General features: G+C 34.9%; 1 protein-coding gene and 1 long non-coding RNA gene across 3 annotated transcripts in view; both read right to left on the bottom strand.

Annotated features, from left to right (window-relative positions):
* Positions 1–6,951, bottom strand: part of col6a4a (collagen, type VI, alpha 4a) — a 39,545-nt gene extending 32,594 nt beyond the window's left edge. The window contains exons 1-3 of the mRNA XM_084089327.1: positions 6,891–6,951; positions 2,518–2,615; positions 1,252–1,848 (exon numbers count right to left, since the gene is read on the bottom strand). Of these exons, the coding sequence (XP_083945453.1) occupies positions 1,252–1,848; positions 2,518–2,593 (673 nt within the window). The 5' untranslated portion in view covers positions 2,594–2,615; positions 6,891–6,951. The remainder of the gene's footprint in view (positions 1–1,251; positions 1,849–2,517; positions 2,616–6,890) is intronic.
* Positions 6,952–9,772: 2,821 nt separating this feature from the next.
* On the bottom strand, positions 9,773–12,664 carry LOC311067405. Of its 2 annotated transcripts, XR_014603220.1 has the most exons (5): positions 12,353–12,664; positions 11,203–11,307; positions 11,081–11,120; positions 10,886–10,976; positions 9,773–10,221 (listed from the first exon to the last, which is right to left on the bottom strand). It is a non-coding gene; the product is annotated as an uncharacterized lncRNA (long non-coding RNA). The 2 variants fall into 2 exon arrangements; XR_014603221.1 differs by having other exon boundaries at positions 11,203–12,664.
* Positions 12,665–23,825: the final 11,161 nt, after the last annotated feature.

The raw sequence follows: 23,825 nt of genomic DNA on the forward strand, positions 1-23,825 counted from the left end.
CCGGAATAAAAAAAAAATTTTGGGGCTTTTTATGTACTGAGCCTATACGCCACAGCTCAGATAATAAATAAAAAAGCTTAAAAAAAAAAAAAAAACTTAATTAAGGTTCTTCGGCATGCTTGATGCAAACTTAAAATCTTATTTTTCATTATTTATTTTTTTTGTGGGTGTGTATTTTCAACATACAGTAAGTGATCTGGCGATATCAGTTAGACATTTTGATGTATGTAGTCATAATATCAGAGACCCTCTCCCTGCATGCAAATCTGTCACATGTGGTCACAGCAGACACATTTTCAGTGTTAACTAAAAACTAAATCTATTAAAATCTATTTGTTTTTGGTAACTGCAATGTTAGCTAAGCTCCTCCCATGAGTGAGCGGTACACAGTCCGCCATGTGTTTATCTCCTCGCTAGAGCAGCTAATGGAAATGCAAGATCGTCTAAGCTACGTGAAAGACCATCTAAATGTTCTGTTGTTGGCTGTATCGACGATCACAGAATCATTCCATTTCACAGCACGCGCTAGATGAACTTTTACAGTGTTTCGTGCAGGAAACGCCGTTCTAAAAATGTAGTGCTCAAGTTAAAGGAAGTTTAACTTTTAAAAAACAGGTGAATGGTCCCGAATGGGAGGAAAAAACGCAAGGTCCGTCTAGCGCATGTTTACATGGAAATTAACCTAAAAGCAGCGCAGTGGAATGCAAAAACGTGTCCTGTGGAAACGGGCCCATGCTGTTTCTCCTGTTTTGTTGTTGCTGCCGGAGTATCAGAGGCATGAGCTGTAAAGGTACAGCCCTATTCTGGAAAGTGGGGCAGGGAGCAGCAGCTCATTTGTAAGATATACACAGTTTTTGCTTCCATCCAAAAGGGGACATTTAGGGCATTGTACAATAAATAAATAATCATTGTGGTATTTGAAACTTCACATTTACCTTCTTGGGACACCTAACTTATATTACATCTTGTAAAAAGAGGCATAATAGGTCCCCTTTAAGTTTGAAATACTGAAGTTACTAAAACCAAAATAAAAACAAATGAAATAAAGGTATATAGGAATATTAAAAAACTAATAAAAAATTCAATAAACAAAAATACTGAAATTCAAAATATTAATAAATACTATAATATGATATAATTGATACAAGGATCTCACATGACCACTTGTGATTGTATCACCAGACAGATTTAGATATCAGGTGTAAACAGGCTTGTTGACTTTTATGAACAGAGCTTCAAAACTTAACTTACCTTTCCCCTGATCCCTCATCAAGATACAGACTGTCTCTTTCAAGGTGGTCGTCAGTCCTTGCAGTGCTTGGTATTTGTCGATATTAACCACAAAACGCTCAGGTGGGCTGTTGGCAATTGCCTTCAACTGAGTCATATTGGTGGGACCAACAGCAATAGCAAAGATAATAATACCCTTCTGTCGCAGATCTCTGGCAGGTCCCTTTGTATCATCGGTTGAGTCTCCATCTGATATCAGCACAACAATCTGAGGCACTTTTTCATTGATACGGCTTCCATTTTCCTTCTTGAAATAATTGTTATTAAGGTCATTCATGGCTTTTCCCATAAACGTGCCTCCTGTTCGGTATGGAAGGTTATCTATTTTCTTAATCAGATCTGCTTTGTTTGTATATTTCCCCAGCAGAAACTCTTCGTAGGTTTCTGTGTTGAATTGAGCAAGGCCAACTTGTACATTTTTAGTGTCAATATCCAAACCATCCACAAAAGTGCGTATGAACGTCTTAATCTCCCGGAAGTCTCGATTACCGATGCTGCTAGAACTATCCACGAGGAATACAATGTCATATGCCGGGTTTTCATCCTGGCATCCTATCACTGAGAGGACCATATACAACACATGACAATCTAGACATATATAATGGTCATAAATGACAAAAAAAATATAATTCTGGGGGTCAGTAAGATTTTAATGCTTTTGAAAGAAGTTTATCCTCACCAAGACTGCATTTATTTGATCAAAAATGCTGTAAATACAGTAATATTCTGAAATATTATTACCATTAAAATATCATATATTGTCAATGTTGAAAACAGTTGTGCTGCTTAATATTTTTGGGAACCATGATACATTTTATTAGGATTTTTTTATCAGCAAAGAACAGCATTTATTCTTTATAGAATTTATTCTGAATAGAATTTGTTTTGTAAAATTGTTGAAACAACTTACTGTCACTTTTAATAAATTAATTGCAGCCTTGCTGAATAAAATAATTAGTTTCATCCAAAAAAAAAAATATTACTGACCCCAAACTTTTGAACAGTAGAATAAATATGATCAAAAATCATAATACAAATTATTACATAAATGATTCTCTAACGGGTAAAAAACACTAAAAGCACAAAACATGCATTATTAGTACAGTCCTTTTTTAAGAACAATAATAGCCATAAACAAGCCTATTTGTTATATATTTCATTATAACAACACAGTTTGCCTCATATATTTCTGTAAATCATAGCATTATTTTTCTGGAAAGTGTTTACCTGTTTGCTGTGTAGTGCTGTGTAGGAAACATGATGTAATGAATAAAACAGAAAGAAATGTCAGTGTCTTCCCCATTGTCTAAGCGCGTCCCGAAAGCCTTAAAAAAAAAAAAAAAAAACAGCAATAAATTTAGCATAATAATTCCCAGATCACTAATAAACAGTGTCAAAAAATTAGATCCACTAATCAAATCCTTCTGATTGAATACATGGCGCAAATGGAGATATTCAGATAAAAATGTAAAAATGAAGAAAAGCATAACACTGTGCTGAAATGAAATGTCAGTCAGTTTGTCTGCAACCCAAATGAACTGGAAACATAATGTAAAATATAAATAATCTACTAGGTAAACAAATGGGTTTATTTTTTCCTGTTAAGAAATGTTTGTGTTGGACTGACAGAGCATGTTTCAAGAACCAGCTGTGAGATTTAAGGTCAGCTAAGGGCAAGACCATCAAGCTCTCATAGACCTCTTTCATGTGGTAAGAAGAAAGGAATACCAATAATTTCATGGCATGAAGAACAAAACCTCAAACCTAAAAAGACCCAACAACCACATAAATGTCAGACATCCCTTCCCACCCCCCACCCCCCAACGATTTCAATAGCTAAGTTTTTGTCTAAATGTGTTAAGCAAAAATGAAAACAAAAAGTAAAAAAATGTGTAGATCATTTCCATTATGTGATGCCACACTCTAAATCCATATGGCAGCAGTACCACCAAACAAACTGATTGTTTGCCAACATGTTTCAAACACTGCCCCTCATCTGCAAATAGTCAAATAGCACATATAGTTCCATGCACCTTAACTCACTGCATTTATTGATGAAACATTGATTGATGAAACATTAACTATATTGGAATGGTCAGGAAGGGACAGAGAGAGATGATGCTCAATAAATTGTATTGTTTTTTTTCATTAATCAAATTCAGAATCAGTTACATTTTGCTTTCCCATCTGTGAGGCAACGGAGTCCGGACACATCTGCACATGTGCATCTCATGTTTGTGAGCGGTACAATATGTCCTATGCAGACAAAACCACAAATGTGTCTGCATGCCGTCCCAAAGCAGGAACTCTAAGGAAATCAAGTCTAATTTGTATTCAGCTCCTTTTCTCTCATTCTAAATAAAACGGCCCAATAAAATCACACATGAGAGACACATGGTCCCCATATCAGGTCCAGTCACTCTAACAGAGCAACTTGTTTAATTAATAAATTCTTTCTAACAAAACTCTTTCATTAAGAATTTCCTCCAGTGTTTCCAAATACAGCCCTTGACAAGTTTTTATATCTTGTGTTTCCCAGCATTATTACTTCCTTTACCAGGAACCAAGTGGAGCATTGAGATTAAGAAAGATTCATATTTTATGTATTAAGGGTCTGGTTTCACAGACAGGGCTTAGATTAAGCCAGGATTATGCTTTAGTTTAATTAGGACATTTAAGTAGCTTTTATAAATGTGTCTTAGAAAAAAACACTGGGGGTATATGTATTTTATTTAGTTTGGTTGTTTGTTTGCCTGCCAAACAACTTCTTTCAATAATCCTTCAGCATCACGCCGCAGCCTGTTTTAATATGAGCTGCACAGTTGAGCCGGATGGTGCAGTTGCTTTTATGTGGTCTGCTGTTTTTGGAAAACTTAGCACCAAGTATAAATAAATCTTTTATGTAAGGGTTAATGCCCGACGAGGTGTCCATTATCAGGTTTTACGGTTGCCTCCGCCAAAGTCCATTAAAACCTGATAATGGACACCTCGAAGGGCATTAACCCGCTTATACCATGGTCACTTGCCAAATAACACATTTTTAAAAAATTTGTTTCTATTTTAATTAGTTTTACAATCGAAATCTAAAGTTACAAATTACAAACAATAACTTGGTTTCCTTGGTTACGCCTGACGGTTTATTTAGGTGTACATTATCACTTTTTAACGGACACCCTGCAGCCAATCAGAATCGAGTATTCACCCAGACCATGGTATAAATAAAGATAAAGTATAAAGTATTAAGAACACTTTCTACAGATTTCGTTTTTTTTTTTAAATAAAAGAAAAAAAGTACTTTTTTTATCACAAAGCAAAAAAAAATATCTTAATTATTTTAGTAACTTAACTTAGATATAAACGTACTTATTTTACTTTTATTGTAATAAAATATGCAAAATAAGTCTGCAGCAAGTACATTCCAAATTCTTCTTTTATCATTTTGTCTTATAGAGTTGCTCGAATTCACAAACTTTGGTAACCACACTAAACCACACACTTAGTTCAGGATGCAATATTGCACAGTGATAAAAAAAATACATTTTTATGGGTGTTTTATGCCAAGTCAATAGTTTTGATAAAACGATTTAGAAAGAAAAATAAATGTATCCAAACTTTTCATGCAGAGTTTTAAACCCTTAAGCAAGTACAAATATTTGAGTGAAAAAACGTTTGTGAGGCCCATATGTTTTAACAGGAAAGGGGGGTCAAATAACGTGCACATGGAAGTACTTAAACTGTGAAGAAAGAGTTGATAAATTGAGACAATCAAAGCCAAAGGCCATGCATGAGACTACATTGAGGCAAATCTTTGAGTGCACATTTCAAGCTTGTTTTCTGCCGTATGATCTCAGAAGTCATGCCATGTTTGACACAAATATTACAAGGACAACATATCAAATGGATAAAATACTCTGTAGATCATCCCATTACAGCATTTCACTAATCTGAGCAACTGAAAGCATAGATTATAATTTTAGATTATAATTTGTTTTTTTGTTGTTGTTGTAAAGGACTGTTTATAGAAAGTCCCTCATCATGATGTTATAATGCATTATGTATTATTGGAGATGCCACTAGATCAGGCATCAAAAACCACTATGCATGCCACCACTGGAACAAGGAAAATAAACATTGCCACACAAGTAAGGGAGAGACAGGAATATTGTGCCAATACGCTACAGTTGTATAATATAAACAATAAGGATGAAAGTACATGTGAATTACCAAGAAAAATGTATGTCAAAACCAAACTTGCCAACTCCATGCACTAGATCTGACTCTGATCCAACCAGTTACCTTGGTAATGGTGCAATCTGGACATCGACCAGGATTGTATTCCCCAAAGGCAAACGTTCAATTATACTGACACACATGTAGCAATGCACAACACATCTTAAATGGTAAACATACGGCTTTGATGCTCTCTTCAAATTACTAACGACCCATGTGCATGTAACACAGCCACATATGTTACATATAAACAATCCATGGTGCTGTGTTTTTTTTTTTTGTAAGATCAAGCATGATGACAGAATAGAACATATGGATATGATCATCTCTAACTAAATCTGCAGATGTGCAATTATGTTGGGTTCTAAAATCCTTAAACCCAAGAGCAATTTTTTGGCATACACACCCCAAATTAACTAACTAACTAACTAACTAACTAACTAACTAACACCTTAGAAGCCCCTCTGAACATTAGTTACTCATTAGAATAATTCTAGTCACCACTCAGAATAACAAGCCTAACAAATTAAGAATATTTCATATGCGAGGAGCTTCAGTTGTTTGCCTCAGGAACTGCTGCAACAACATTTCATTTCCCCCCTCATTTCCAAATCAGACCAGGCCCCTATCTGATTGGCGCACTGCAAGCTTTCAAAACTGAAGGAAATTCCTAGTGGAATATCTTACTTAAGGGCATTCCTGAACAAGCACATACATCATGCAATCATGGAGAAAAAGATGAGGACAATATCTACATAATATATATATATATATATATGTGTGTGTGTGTGTGTGTGTGTGTGTGTGAGAGAGAGAGAGAGAGAGAGAGAGAGAGAGAGAGAGAGAGAGAGAGAGAGAGTGATTTCAATTGTATCAACCACATTCAACAGAGCTAAACCATTTCTAGTATTATTTTCCCCAATTCATCATAACATTTGATTTGAACCCATTATCCCCGTAGACCTCCTATAATTGAACGCAAATGTTTCATTACATTATAGCCTAGTATATTTTTACCATGTCCCATCTTTTTTGACTATTTTTTCCTTGTCTGCTGCCTTTCACGTCATAAATCATATTTTAAGAGGGGAAAAAAGGACAAGGGTTATAAAACTGGTTATGGGTCATAACTTTTACAAAGAAGCATTTAGCCTAACTGCTGAAAAGCTTGTAATTTTTATTATACGAGTATAAAACCTAACTCCCGAAAAATAAACAATGACACATTTTTAAACATAATTTCAAATAAAAACAAATGCCAGCAGAGAGAGATTTTCACTGATATAACCTAACACGTTTCCAAAGAGTTTCAACAACACAATGATGTATCTTAATGCCTCTGCAAACAAGAATGAAGCGCGTGTACTCACTGTGCATCTGTCGGAGCACGAGACAACAACTCCACTGCACGAGCATATCTGTGTGTGCATCTATGTGCGACCACTCCTCAGTGAACCGCCTTCCCCCGCCATATCTTCATTTTTTTCATGCATTAGTTCATTTCTACACTGAGTTGAAGTTCTAAATCTCATATTTCAAGTGTAATAATATTTCCAAACTATACAGAAAAAAAACCCATCTCCCTTGCATCAACGTTTTTTATTCGTTTTTATAGAGCTCAGAACAGAGCATTAGCCTACAACAGTTATAACCTTTTAATATTCACATTTCATGTTATGAGCTGTGAAAATGCAACTGACCAAACAATACAAGAAAATAAATATTAAAATACATTTGTAATTGTACTTTATAGTAAACAATATTATTTAATGATATAGTAAGATTATATTGAAATATCCCATCAACATTCATTATAGACCCAATGAAAAACTATAACAGCAATCTATTAAGAATACTTCATTGTCAGTATAATGATCCTATGGCATCTTGAAATCTTGTCTTGCATGAGTAGCCTATACTCATAATATTAAAACTTAGAATAATTGTAAATATTGTGTAAAGATACATTTTATAGCCATCATTGACAATTTTGGGCACACCTGAATTTGACTGTATGAGCAGTTGAAGTAAATAAGCTAAAAACACACAAAAAGTACAAAAAAAAAGAAGAAAAGAAATTGCATACCCGTCTTAACTCAGAACATGAGCTCTTTAAGAACAGACATCTCCTACACATAGTTAACATACCATACTAGTATGCTGTTTCAGACAGCTTTTAACTTTTTTTGGATTAAACATTAGCAAGAACAAGGAGTGATTTCTCACATGCTCTAAGTTCTTCAGAAATTCTTTAAAACTAGCAGGGTTCCTGTTATAGGAAAATTTGCTCATGTTGCCTCTGGCATATTCTTGGATTTTTCCAAGAAGTACAGAATGTCAGGTTCAGCTGTATCTTTATATATATAATAAAAAAAAATACAGCTAATTGTACAACTGCTGATTGGTATGTATGTACCATTGACAAAGACTCGCCAGCGTCAAGATTTATGTTCTGCAAAATATCCCAATAGATCTGTCACACAAAGCTAAATAGAATGAGGGAGATTATGCAGAATTGACCAGGCAAGCAGCAGATTTGGTGTATGCGAATATATTGTTTGTGGTTTAGTCTATGAGTTTAGTCGTATTATTATAATTACAAAGCCAATATGAAAAGTTCTTATGCAGTCATATAACTTGAAGGTGAAGCTTAAAAGGTGAATTGCATCTTGCCACTATTTTTGTTTCTTAAAACAAGAATATTTAACATTTACATTTGCATTTATCTTTGAAAGTGCATGCATGCCATTTCCTGCCCAGACAGCAACATAGTGTCGGCCCAGATCCGGCCCACATCTGGACCGTGTGAAATCCACACGAACCAGATTTGGGCCGGATCTGGGCTGATACTATGTTGCTGTCTGGGTGTTTTGTTGTTGTTGTTGTTTCATTTAAATAACCCAAATGATATAATTATAGTTGATATAATTGATTGTTGAACCTGGGATGTGTCTTGCAAGAATCCATTATTGTCAGAGGGTTGCAATGAAAAGCAGATGTTTCTCAAAGATGAAGGAAAATTCTAAGGAACACCAAGTTCCTCAGAAATTCCTTGAAACTATAGCAAGGCATCTGTTTTATTGCTATTATTTCAAAACAGATGAAAAATAGGATCCCTGCTTCAAAAATACAACCCTCCCGAGTTAGTGACATCACCAACCCTAAAATTTACATAAACCCCACCCCCTGAACACTATTTATATATCATCAAGACAGAATATCCTAATCAATGACTAGAAGATAACTACACATAAGCTTCATAAATTCATTGTCTACATGTTGTCATCACTTCTTGAGTCTCTCCATCTTTGTCTGACTTAACCATTGTTTCCCTGATTTATAGTTTTATTTTGTTGCTTTTGTGGCATGGAAAAACCATCTGGACAAACTAAGAAACTATTAGTGGACAGTTTTCACATGATACAACATACATCTATTTTAAGATTGCTTGCATGTACACAGTGAGACATTTGATGCAGTTACTTGTTTATTTGTATAGGGAAAATATTAACTGAAAAAATACACAAAATACATGAATGTACAGACACTGAACATACTTGGAAATAAATAACAATGATTAAACAAATTAAACCAAAAACATTTTGTAAATAAGTGAAAATGAGGTAGGCTACAGCTCTGGGGCCTGTACCATGAAGGTAGCTGAACAAACTCGGGGTTACAGGATTGGTTTTGAGTTGACAAAACCAAACCGATTATTGGTACCATGATGCAGCTCATCAACTTTCTCTGTCAACTCAGGCTTTGATCCTTAAGCTACACTCAAAAAAATAAATTGTTGAATGAACATGATTTAATCGTAGCACCCATTATGCATCTAATCAAATCAAGTAAACTTGGAAAGCTTTGAATATTTTATTTGAACACAATATTGATTTGTAGATTAAACATGATTTTAATATGTCAATGCAACTTCTCTACAACTAATTGAATCAAAATGTTTGTATTGTGTTAGACTAATCAAATTTATTCTCATTCACTCAAAGCACTTCCATTCAACAAAATTCTGCCTTGTTACATCAACTAGTTAATGTCTTGTTCATGTATGGTTTTGGTAGTTTAATGAATATCTATCTTTTTGTTTCAATTAGATTTGTTTTAGATGACGGCACTAAAGCCCAATTTATACTTCTGTGTCAAACTCACGCCGTAGCTACGTCGTAGGCTGTGTGTAGCGCGCGTACCCTTCGGCGTACCCTGACGTGCACCTCTCCAAAAATGTAACAATGCGTCAACTCTACACAGATGCAAGCACTGTGATTGGTCTGCTAGGATCGCTGGGGTTTCACATGCTCCCTCTGCATGTGTAATTGCGCGTCAACGTGGACAACGCAGAAGTATAAATGAAAACCAACGCGTAGTCTATAGCGTAGAGACTCCGGCGTAGGTCCGATGCAGAAGTATAAATCAGCCTTAAGCATGACATTACCAAAACTTCAGTAATCTATAAAAAAAAAAGTACAGAAAACATGCAAACAATTTAAAAATTGTATTTTATTTTATTTGAGCTCAGGTTCAAACAGTATATCAGTCCAAATAACAGAGCACAAGCCTGTGCAATGCTACTCATTTCACTGAGGACTTCCACATCTTCAATTAGGACACCAATGTCTGCTGGGTAATTGTCAGACAGCGCTCCCCCACAGTTTGCTCCAAGGTACTTTGTGACTCAATGTCTGAATCCTGTGGGACGAAATACATGAAAGATCACAAACAAAAATTAGCTATTAGATATTGATCACAAGAATTGCACATTATACACTCACTGGCCGCTTTATTAGGTACACATGTTAAGAAAACGTCAATCTGAAATTTATTCTACATTTACAAGGTTATAATTTCTCAGTTTTCTAAGTTGAAACTGTCAGAAAGGTGATAATTCTACTATGTTTATTATTGAGGTCACAGTGGGTGCTGGGCTGTCATTGCAGTGCATTATATTATAAGATTGTTATAATTTATTTGGCCACCATATTTAAAATGAATGAGGTGGCTAAAACATTAGAACCATCTTAGAATATAATGCACTGCAATAAAACAAAAGCATACATATACAGTTTCTGATGCCATTTCTTTTTTTTTAATGTAAATTAAGCCCCAAGAGAGCTCAACCGATATGAATAAAAAAAAAAAAAAAAAAAAAGTACTTAGTGCATCAACCAATTCACATAAGAACTTTGTCATGGTGTATCCTCAGTTTCCTATAAATTAACAATTTGTCCAGCTCAGTTATTTGACAAAGTTATGTGTTCTCTCATGTCACATGTTTGTTGTAGCAAATAGGGAAAAACACGGCCCAAGTACAGATTCAATGGGCTTTTTAAGCTGTATTTTCTCATCAACTCACCATTTATGCCTTCACTAGTTTTTCAGGGTCTTCTTTCAAGTAGGTGCACAGAGACCTGATGACACAGGCTCTTCGGGTATGCAGTGTCATCCTGTGGGGTGGGGACAAGATTAACTCAAATTTAAATATACACAAACATAATGATTGCCGCTTACAAAACAATGGTATAGTTTATAATGCTTAAGTAACTTGTACCTACAACTCTCCTTTGCAACACACTGCCACATACATGTCACTGAAAGAGAAAGAAAAGGAAAGTTCAGTAATCAAGGATATTTAATTATACATTACTGTATGTGTTAAGAAAAACTACTTGCCATGTAAAAAAGGTGAGGTTCACACCAGAAGAGCAAGGGGCCAGCCGCCAGCTTTATATTGTGATGCATTTCTTTTTTTTTGTATGAAGAAAAGGAACATTTTCACTGTGGAAAAAAAAGTGTCTAAAAGTTAATCTGCAAAACTGCAACTTATTTACCCTAATGTGTATGCTAAGGCCAGAAAACAGAAAAACACACAACACAAGCAGTATTCTCCTAATTTCAAAGACTGACTTTAAAAACTGGGCCAAAGGAAATACCACTACTGGCTGTTGTTACTAAATATCAAGTGTTTTACTTATATTGATAACAATATTCCCTGAATAAAAACATGCATACCTATTCCATCATGACTTTAATTATAAACTATTCCTTTTGTTAGGACATTTCAAATGTAGGTCTACTGCATCATAGATTTTACTTAACAATTTTTGCATACTGTATTCAATAAACTGGGTAGCATGTGGCATTTTGGAACTATGTTTGAAAAGACAGAAATGTCTAGTTACAGAACGTTTAAAGTAATATTTTTTTCTGATATACACATGAAGGGCCAGGCCAACATTAGTTAATTTAGATAATAACAACAACAGTCCCTCCGTTGGCACACTCAGCAAAATCTCAAAAGAGAAATAAATAAAGCTCTAAACGTTAACATGAAAGGAGAGATGAGAAGTACACATTGATTCAACATTAACTTCTGTTGTTTCTGATGTAACCGGTAGATTACGTAAATATACACCGGGTATGTCGTAAAAATGCCACATTAGGCATAAACCAGCTAACATCACACTAACTTACAAACATAAAAAACGAGTGCATGGTGTGTTCGACTGCATTCACTTTAATGTTATCTCCTGTTTTACCCTCCCATGGTTGAGGTAGAGTTCAGGTTTAACGTGGGTTATGTAGTAAATAGTTAGGCGCGTAGCTAACATTGAATTGTGACAGAAATGCACCAGTTGTAGCGGATACATTAACGTTAAGGTGAAACTCGTATCGACGAAGACACATGATTGCACCAAACATAGCCTATGCTTCAAGTATGGGAAAACAAGCCTGCTTAGAAACATGGCCAGTGTCTAATAATTTATTTTTAATCTATAATCCCACAGTACTAATTTCAAACAGGTACATATCAAGTACTTACCCTCAATATCAAGGATGCAGAACAATTAGACCCCTCACAAAACTCCACTTATAGCCGTCACTGGACTCGCGTGTGCCCGAACTTCCCGCCGTAGTGCTGAGCATGCGCAGTGACTCACCAGAGAGAATTGTTGATATGAAGCGCTTCAGTCTCGTTGAATCAACAAGTGCTGATCTAATTCATTTAATTATTTCTTAATTTAGTTACAAGTAACAAGAATGAATCATTTAACAGAAGTAAACTCGTTATATTCTTATTAATCAAACATATTTGTATCATGCAAATCAAGCAAGTGGCTAGTTGACTTTTTTGAGTGTATGATTACTCCACGCGCGCGTGCACATAAAAGAGTGACGTCGACACTGAACAACCAATCGCGGGTAGAGCGAGAGCGATATATTTTTCCGCGGAGGAGCATGAGATAATCATTCAGAATTACTATGAATTTAAATATGTATTTCAAGCTCGAAACAATACGGTCTCTGCTGCCAAAGCAAGAGAAGACTGTTGGAGAAAGATTGCTGATTGTTAATGTGTAAGTTAAACAAATACGTTCTATATTTATGTAAAATTATGTATGTATATATGTATGTATGTGTAGCCTATATGTGTAATATAGCCTATAGCCTATTTTTATAATAGAAAATGTGCATGTATGTACTAAGAAAGATTAATATTCATTGATTTTTAGATTTTTAGATGCAACCCCAACTCCAAATGTTCTTGGCAGCAGATAAAGACAAAATATAAAAATATATGTGAAGAAATGATGAAGACACCCTGTCTGTGTGTTCTCAGACAGTTGCTGATGTGAATGCACTGGGCTTTTTATTATGGCAAACATTTGAATGTGTGGCATAAAAAGGGACTGGCCCTTACACATCTCTTTTGTAGGATTTTTCACAACCTGCCCCAGAAACTGAGGCCTCTACCTCAATGGGCTTCAGAAGAAATGTGAACAAGGTAAGGATTTAAAACCCTTGACATAAATTACAGTCAGTCCTGTGTTTGTAGGAAGTCAAGGAACTTTTTGTGATTTGATGAGCCTCCAGAAAACTTGTAATGATCATGTTTGTGGTGGAATTATGTTTCAGGTGGAAACAGACTCAGCCAGGGCCCTGTACAAAAGGAGTCTTGAACTAGACTGCACACTAAAGGAGCTGGACTGAGCTGAGGAGGCTAAAAAAAAAAAAAAAAAATTGGAGATCAAACAGCTGGATAAAACTGATCTCAGTATGTGAACTTATTTAACCAAGTAACACTTTAGTATGAATATTTATTAATTCAACTTTGTCTTGCTCTCTTTCTCCCTCCCATCCCACAAAACCAATAAAACAGTTTGAGACCTATCTGCAGTTTCAATGTGCTTTTTTAAGTGTAAAATTGTATGGTGATTGCATCTACATCTGCACCAGCGGGGTGGTCCGCTCTGGTGACTCTGAAGCGCCGAACACAGTTGAAATGTGCCTTTAGGATGCCAAAGGCCATCTCTATCTTCACTCTGGTTTTACTGAGGGCCACATTGAAGCGGTGCTGTGGCCCTGTCTGAGGGTCATGATAGGGGGTTATTGTGTAGGTTTTTCTATCTCAGTTCAAATTAACAGTGTTTTTTACTGTACCAAATTTAACTTGCTTTCCTCAAAGCGCTGACACAAAGACTCACGGAAAATTTGTGAGACAAGCACTGGAGTCAGGCCATTTGGCATCCAAACTTGTGATCATACATTCATGACCACAAGTCATCTGCAGATGAAATGTTTAGTAGATCATTGTTATATCTGATAATGTTACTATTAATTTAAAGATTCATCTCACAGAAAATAATCATCTCACCTATTCATATCATCTCTACCTGAACATTAAGGCTGTGATAGGACTTCCTATTAACATAATCTGCCTCATGTTCCCCTAGAGCAGTGGAGATTGGAGCAATAGACATGTTGCAATGACTCTAGGGAATCCTATCATAAGATTAACAGAATAATAATAAAAAAGATTTAAAATAATTCTTAACATGTATTATATTGTATAGTACATTTGTGAAATTTGCTTTTTGAAAAAAAAAAAAAAAATCATGTGATGTCACCCTATCAATATATCTTACCGGCAATTTTATAAAAGCCCTCTTTTAAGGACATGGTCGATAAATGTCTGGGGAACACTATTAATGAAACTATTCATGTACTCCTGCAGAGCGACCTTGCGAATGGTTCGACAAACCGTGTTTTCCTCTATAGCTTCTGTGCGTCATCGTGCAAGAATGTACCACTTGTACCACAAAAAAAAAAAACGCAACGCAATTTTTGCGGTAGCCTACAGTAAGTGCATGAATTCGACGTGTTAAATTCTTTATGTGCGGCTCAAGAAGTTCGCAAAGATAAGACATTGCTTCCGCGGAAAATCTGTATCTTTCATACAAATAACTATCAGGAAAGGCAAGGGGATTTTGTCATGCTAAAAACTCTTTCTCTACGAAGTGCTCGTCAAACAATTTGCGCTGAGATGTCCACTGGATTTGGAAGAAAAGGTGAAGTCATTGCAACAGACACTGTGAATAAGTTACGTCACCTATATGTTTCTTTGCTCTCAGCTGATTGGTCAAACTTCAGTCTGAGATCTTGAATCCAGAACATAACCAGCCCCGGAGCAGGTTAGCCGTGCAGCGTAAGATACCATGGCAACGAACACCGATTAAAGCCGAGCTACTTTCATAGTACCTAAAACCCAGGGTTGGCGGAAACTAAACTGAAACATAGCTGGCTAGCCACCTAAACCGGCTTCATGGTAGCCTACATGCCCCTGGTTTCCTTTATGCCAGATCTTAACCATTGTCGTAGAAGACTTTATATAATGTATTCCTTTATGGCTGTAGAAGTTTTAAAATAGACCCAAATGTCTGACAGCGGATGTCCTCTAGTTTAATTAAATGGGAATTGTATGCAGCTCTCACACAGAGGTGGAAGGAACAAGATCCTAGAAGTATGTTTCTGATTTAGCAGTAAATGTCACTTTAATTACTACTTGGCCGACTAGTCGCCAAGTAGTCGCTTGTTTAATCTCACGCTCCACCAGCTGCCATAATGCTCAAACACATCACTCAAATTAAATGACTTGTGTCTTCCAGAGAAGAGTTTCTCTGTCTGGCATGATGTCTTGCAAGGCTGTAAAGGGCCAGAATTAATAAGATGTCATAATAATGAAATGTTATGAAAAATAATGCAGTGCACAATGCTAATTTATCTTACAGTATTTTTTTTTTTAATTGGCCTATATGCATTTTCTCTACAATTATAGTTTTGTTGTTCATTGTTATTAATGGACTGCTTTCCTTCTCTGTCACTTCTTGCTGAGCAGTTCCCGGAAACTTACTCTTGAACTCCCTTTTCAAATGAACCTTAAGGCCAAAATTTGTCTCAGTGCATTGAATTACTTGTTTGTCCTTTTGGCTTTAGCCCATTATTTATAGATAATCTTCAAGCCAACTGAATGACTTACTCTAAACGTGTCTTATTGGAGAAACACAATTATTAATCATTCAGAGTCTGGCATGTGCAGCACTTCTCCCTCTTAGAGTCTTCTGCCAAAAGTTGCTTGCAGCTGAAGGATAGAACACTCCTTTCAAACATTCTTGGCCTAGATTGTGCTGTTATTTACTGTCTTTTACAGCACAGTAGATCCTACATCAGCAATAACCACCTCTGCACTGTTCCTTGGCCTAAGATACTACAGAGGTCTTTCTTCTTCAAAGCTGGTCCCTGGTTGACAATAGCCGCTTTCCGACCAAGTAGTTATAGGAACTTAGTTCTAGGAACTGTCCACTTCTAAACAGTTCTAAGAACTACTCTCCCCCAAACTCGGTTTTGCTGTTTGCGTTCGCACTGGCCAAGTGGCCATAGGAACTGGTAGGAGGGGTAAGGGAGTGACGCAAGCACGGTGACTTTTATTTTGACGGCGCGACGGACCTTTATTTTGGCGGCGCTGAGAACGCCAGAGCAAACAATGCTCGCATTCTCTGTGTTTATTAGTTAGCGATCTGTCTAACAGTACTGTACTTGTCAACTTTTGTCATACGGCCCAGCTAAGTGGTAGATCAGATGTTGTATGCTGTTAATGTTGCAATGTGGATTTCTCTGTGCGAAGAGATCCAGGATTTGGAAGTTTCGTAGAGAATAATTTTAAATTAATCTCTTATGCAAGTTATGTTTGTCTGGATTTAAGATGTCTGGGACTTAAATTTAGGTCTACACGTGAGGCCAGTAGCAAGTGAACTGGTGAACTGAATGAACAGTAATTAAATTTGATGGATAATAGCTTGTTCCAAAATCTGAAAATTAGACAGAGAAAGGCAACAATTACTCTAATACACATGTAGTCACTAAATATAGTTTTCTTTTTTATATCTGATGCTCACTTGAATGTGTTATGATTCCAGCCTGTGTTCCCCTGTCTTGTGTTCCTAGACTTTTATGTTATTTCCTGTATTGCTCCATGTTTTGCAGTTCTTTGTAGGTTTAATGTTGATTAGTCTCCCCAGGTGTTTATTATTAGCCACACCCCCTTGTTATCCTGTTAAGCTTTTCTGCCTGTGTTGTTTTTGCTTCAAAAAACAGAAATAATGTCTGGTCCTAAAATAATTTATCATTCAAATGTAAACAGTTAATTTATTTTGCCTTTATAGTTTGAATGTTTTGTTTCTAAATGTTTTTTACTTTTAATGGTGTCATTCTCTTGGTCAGCAATAATTCACTGCACAAAACAAATCTTGGACCATGTTTATTTTCATTGCAAATTGTTCTGTATGTAGTCATGCAATGTGATCATGCTGGCTGCAACTTGCATTGTATAATTTGGCAAGCATTTTGGCAAGGGAAAAATTAATTTGTGCCAAAATACCATCAATAAAAGATGGGAAGTGTTTTCTCCTCCCTTAGTGCATATAGTTCTAAAGCAGCTTTACAAAAAAAATAAAAAAAATAAAATAATAATAATTCACGTTTTACTAATATGTCTTTGGGACCTAATGAACAGGAAATAGCATTAAATCAAGAAATTTCTCTTTGAGCCCCAATGAGCAGCTACAGGTGACTGTGTCCAGGAAAGACAAATCTGGGGCCCATCCTATATAGCAACAAAATAATGTCATATAACATTTTCATCAGAGATTATTATGAGGTGCATTTTATGAAAGCTTGGCTAACAAGATGTCTTTAATCTAGACTCAGAGTTAGGAGCTCCATCTCCTTTTATGGATTTCGATAATCAATGTTCTCTCTCAATATTGTTTTTTCTATCAAATGGGAGTGGCATTTTACATTTAACATTTTTTGTCCAGGGTTTGAGAACCACTGTTCTAGATCATTAAGCATGATGTTATGGTGCCTTGGAAGCCCGTCTGAAACCAATTAAGAGGGAACTTTACAAAACGCTGCCTGTGAAGTCACTGTTTGCTTTGATTGTTGCTGATTTAAGATTAAAAGCTAAGATTAAAAAATGTTTGTGCAATTGCTCTGTAGATGTACCATGGTGGAGGAACTATACATTTTATGTTTTAAAGAGTGGAGCTCCACAAGAAAAAGTCAAATTACTGTAGCAAAATTTAAAAATAAAATATTTTTTTTTACATATACTGTATAACAACTATTAACTTTATTTAAATTCAATTCTAAAGATTTTTAAGAGAAATTTTTACACCATCATCTCTTTCAAAACGTATGTGTTCAGAGAGCACTAGGGGGGGTATTCCAGAAAGCAGGTTAAGTCAAGTCGAGTCACCTTCATTTATATAGCGCTTTTTACATTACAGATTGTTTCAAAGCAGCTTTAAAGTGATAATAGGAAATGAACGCAACAAAGATTATTTTGGCTGTACAGCAGCTCTAGAAGAAAGTCATTGTCAAGCTTAAGTTTTTGATTGTTTCAGTTTCGTTGTCAAAATCATTAGTTATTATCTTAGGGGCCGCTTACGCGACAGCATTTTCAAGCGAAAACAGAAAACTTTTAATGCGTTCTGGCCGTTCATGTACGCGTCAATGGCGTTTTAGTGGCCCAAGAACGCAAACTTTGAAGAGTAATCGGATAACCTCAACTGTCGGTTACAAAACCTTAGGTAACTTTCAGGGTATATGTCAACTTATTCTCATACAAATAAATAGTTAAAAAATCATATATTGTGATTTCTGGATTTTTTTTTTTTAGATTATGTCTCTCACAGTGGACATGCACCTTCGATGACAATTTCAGACCCCTCCATGATTTCCAAGTGGGAGAACTTGCAAAATAGCAGGGTGTTCAAATACTTATTTTCCTCACTGTATGTGCCTTATTGATGAAGCTCAAGTGGGAGTGACAGATTTCGCACAGTGTTATATTTTTACATATGAAGCACTATTATAACATAAAGAAATGTTTATTTTACTCTATTTTATATTATTCTCAACTCACACATCACACTCAAAAGGTTTTTTTGCTGCAACAAGGCGTTTTATATTGTATTTGTAATAAAAATTAATATGTGATACATCTCACCTTACAAGAAACATTATAGTCATATTCAACGCTAATTAGCATCAAATATCAAATATTATAATTCTTGTTCATATCAAATATTATAATTCTTGTTCACAGTAAAGTCAAATATTATAATTCTTGTTCACAGTAAAGTCAAATATTATAATTCTTGTTCATATCAAATATTATAATTCTTGTTCACAGTAAAGATTAAAAGCTAAGATTAAAAAATGTTTGTGCAATTGCTCCGTAGATGGCAATGTAAATCTCAAAAAGAAGAATAAAGAAGTATGATTTACTTAACTCTGAGTTTCATACTCTGGGTTGACTGGACTTACTCCTGACCACAGTTTTGGAACGTGCATTTCTCGAGTAAGCAAGGTTTGGGTTAATCAACAAGCTTGCTTTCTGGAATACCCCCCATGAGCCAAGGGAAATATTGAAATGAATGTCTCTTTAGTTGAATCTTGTTACAGTTGCTTCTGTTTACTGTAGCTATGTTCCATAATACTTTTGTCACTTGGGATGCCAACGGAGTCTTGTTGCATTTCTTTACTTTTCTCACACAGCTGTGACTCCTTTGTATAACAATATCCCTGCCAAAAGAACAGTGAGGGATGAATAACTGTGTGCCAGCATCTAGCTGTGATTCTTCAGAATTTTGCCATCTGGCCCTCACCATCACTCATATGGTTCTGTTTTACACTCAAAATCATTTCTTGAAATATCTTATTGTATGCTCAGCAGGGGAAAGAATGTCATACAGATTTGAAATGACATGATGAATGTTATGAATTTGCATTTCTGGATGAACTATCCTTTAACAAATTTAAAAAAGTCAACATAATATTCAATAGTCTCTGTACACATGAATTAAGACTGCATGTTGCTTTAGCGAAGTGGCTTATTGGTCTATTAAATAATAGTAATATAAATAATAATATAAATATAAAAAAAATAATAATATATTACTTTAAGGGATATTTCCTGAATATGTTTCTGACACAAAACCCTTGGCAAAAGCTAAACCATTATTAGAACATTGCTTGATGATAATCATGATAATACCCAAAGATTTTTTGATTGAGTTTGCTTAATTACATCAATTATGTGGAAATGAGTTTCCTTGTTTACCGCCCATGGGATAAACACCGAAAAGGGCATGAAACGTCTCTTTATTGACAGCGAATAGACTAAAGACTTAAATGTTTTCAGTCTGAAGTTCTACAAAATCCATCATGTTTGAGAGCTCTGGAGGATTAGGGAGAAATCACGATCTCGAAACCTTACTCTCTTTCTTAAAATACTCAAGTCTTGAAACTCAACTTAGACATTTCATCTTATTCAAAGTCATAAAGTCGGTATTGCTTTAAAAGGAGCAATTCTTTTAGCATTGAATGTTCTCTGATTACAGCAGATGTTGAACTTGGCTTTTGATTTTGGACAGTGCAGTAACATTATGTCAGTTAGGCTGATGAAATGACCAAACAAATCTGATGCTTGTGTTGAAAATACGTTTTAGAGTTTTTTTTAACCAACTTGTTTTTTAACCAACCTGAAGTTGAGGTCTTGCATTTAATTTGTCTTGTTTTGCTTTCACAGTTTAGTGAGTCAGAGTTGTGACATAAGAAAACATTTTTACATGATTTCTTTTTGTATTCCTATTCCTATAGTCTACAGAGGTTTGGATGTTTTCTAAGTCAGGTTAGGCTTTTGACTTTTAAAAACAAAATGTTCTTTCAACATGGAATGGTTTTTATGTTCACTGTAAAAAAAGTTTTTACGGAAAAAAACTGGCTGTGGTTACCAGAACAATACTGTAAAAAACACATCAAACCGTAAACATACTTACGGAGTTACGTGTAAATTTAACATTTTAAACATGTATATTTAACATTGGATTTCAGTAATATGATATAATGTTATATGACCTATTGAAGTATTAATATCTGTTTTGTACCATAGTATTACACTGACAAACCAACAATCTCAGCAGTAATGAGAGTTACATGAATGATCAAAGCTCATCACAAGTAGTTCTTCTACAAGAGAGTTAATAATATATACAGAAGGTGCACAGTGTCATTCACACAAACATTAAACACCATCATGGTAACACACATGAAATTTTAAAAATACAATAAACATTAATTTAACAACATTAAATGTAACATAACCCCCTAATGTACATAACTGATTATAAAAAAAACTAAGAAAACTATGACGAAACATAGTTATTTCAACAAAAATACATCAAATGTGAAGTGTCACGCAGGGAATTGTGGGAATGTCAATTTACGTTTTTTCACTGTAAATTATACAATGACTTGTTCGTTTTTACTTCCAAAAACTGTAAATTTAACGGCATTTTAGAGTAAAATGACATTAAATGTACCATTAGATCTATCACAGTTATTTACCGTATATAGTACGGAAACTTTCTGTTAACCAATTAACAGTTTTTCACTGTAGCATTTTTACAGTCTTTTACTGTTAAAATCACGATCATTTTTTACAGTGTTGTTTATAACGTTTTATGCCTTTATTCTTCTCATTTAAAGCAAATTATTTGGTTATAAAGTTAAATATATCCTTATAACCACAATATAAACTTGGTCCAAACTTAGCACCAAAACTGAAATCAGAGTCGTAATTCTGAAAAAGGGTCAGACAACTAGTTTTAGAACAAACAGATTACATAACAGATTTACAATCTGGCCAAAAACAACAGAAAAAGTATAAAAAGTACAGATAAAAGAGGGATAAGGCCAAACATGTAAGTTAAAATATAATTTATTTGTGTGATTTCCAGACGAATTTCTTCAGTGTCACTTCAAAAATCAAGATAATGCTGATTTTATAATTATCAATGTTGAAAAGAGTTGTGCTGCTTTTGTGGAAACCATGATACTTTTTTCAGGATGATAAATAGAAAGTTTCATTTTTCTGAAATAATATATATACAGTATATATATTCTTTTTTCAACAATGTAAAAGTCATGTATGTCCCTTTTGATCAATTTAATGCATCCTTGCTAAATAAAAGTACTGATTTCTTTCAGGGTTCTTTTTTTTTTTTTTTTATTCAGAAAAAATAACTTTTTTTTTTCATTGGGCCTCTTATGTGTCCACTTTTTATATTTGAACTGATGTTCACTCTTGTTAGATTAATGATGTGTATTTCTAACAAGGCCACCCAGAAACGATCCAAGACGTCGACCATATGGTGCTGTAAACTGTTCTAGATTAGGAGAGACCCTATAGAGATAATCCTCCCTGTCTCACTCACTCTTTCCCATCTTTCTGTTTTTACTGAGAAAGTCACTCAGTGGGTTGCCAAAGTGATTTTCATGCCTAACCAGCAAGCTGTGATTTATCTCGTGCAAATTCCGTGGTTTTCAAATTTCCTGTAAATGTATGTGTTGCGAGCAACCTTGATGTTTCTCACACAGTTAAATATAGCTTTTTGTTTTGAGGCAATTTTTAAGGATACGCAGACCAAAACAGCATATTTTTACCAAATGCACAATGGGTTGTAAAAAAAGCAATTCAATTTCATCTTTTCAAATCATTTTCATGCCAAAACATGTTTTAAATGTCAAACAAATCATTGTTATGTCTAAGTCAGAGGAAAAATGTATACAAACCATTTTTCTTAGTGACATGTTTACAGTCTTAGGACAGACACTTTTACTGTCTGCATTTAATGCACTTAATGTCCAGCTCTACTGGTAAACTAATGTCTTATCTGAAATAAACATCAGGTGATAAGTGAGTCCATCTGCAGTGGATGTTATAGCTGTGTCCTGCAAAAGAAAAAGAAAAAACTGAACAAAAAATACACTTCACTTCAATCAGCAGTAGGCTATTCAAAAATCAAGAGATATTCATTTTTACGTGTCAGTTAGTGTTATCTGGCAAAGTATTTTGGTTATGTTAATAGTTTCTAAGCAATAAAGTCAAACAGTCTTTTCCTTGTTTTTTTTTTCTTTCTCATAATATCATGAAAGGCTGATGGAGGGAGGAGTATGAAGTCCAGGCAGAGTTAATTAACATTTTTGTAACACTATGGGTCAGGGTCAAGTCCATTACTTTCTATTATCAAACAACATTTTATAGCCAACAGCACCTTCATCTCAAAAGCTTAGGTTAAAGTACACAAGGTCAGATGAGTTTGTTTATGTATAGAGGATGTGCTCACATGTGAACACAGTAAAACCAGATGTAAACTGGGTCTAAATCTCACATCATTGCAGACTTATTTGGAGAGTTATAACACAATATATATTATTTTGTAAACTTAAAAATAATTTAGCCCATGTATATAGTGTGTAACTAACGCTATAATATAAATCATGCCATTGTTGTTGTAGCTATGTTCAAAAACATTTTCGTCCATATTACATTTTGTTTGGAGCTGGAGGCATCATCTAATAAACAAACACCGTAAACAGAATTTGGTTTTTATCCATTTTTATGGGGCATAATTAAACTAAATGACTTGCACGTAGGCTACTTGTGTAGCCTACAGCCTATTTTTCAACAACTTCAACATGAGTGTAATGTTTCCGGTCACGGGAAAGTTTTAATAATTACGAGAATAATTCCAGCAGATTTTACTCATTTCTGGTTAAGAGTGGTGGATTTCACGATGATGTTCGATTCGTAAAATAATTGTTCTTTGTATTGTATCGGATCTTTTCGGTGCATTTGCTTTAGTAAAGCAGTTATTTTATTTTATTTTATTTTATTTTTTTATTTCACCAGTACGATTAGAAATATATATATATATATATATTAAATCGATAAGATGTGTTTTAGACTAGATAACATTAGTGGTAGGCTAGAGGATGTCAGGCACTGAATGAAATAAGAATTGTTTTTTCGAACCGGTTCTTTGAACTGAACTATTTGGAGGAACCGATTCGCGGAAATGAGTCGGACGGCGGCCGCGCTGAAAGCGAAT

The sequence above is a fragment of the Abramis brama genome, assembly GCF_963993115.1.
Source record: "Abramis brama genome assembly, chromosome: 17".
Taxonomy (NCBI): Eukaryota; Metazoa; Chordata; class Actinopteri; order Cypriniformes; family Leuciscidae; genus Abramis; species Abramis brama.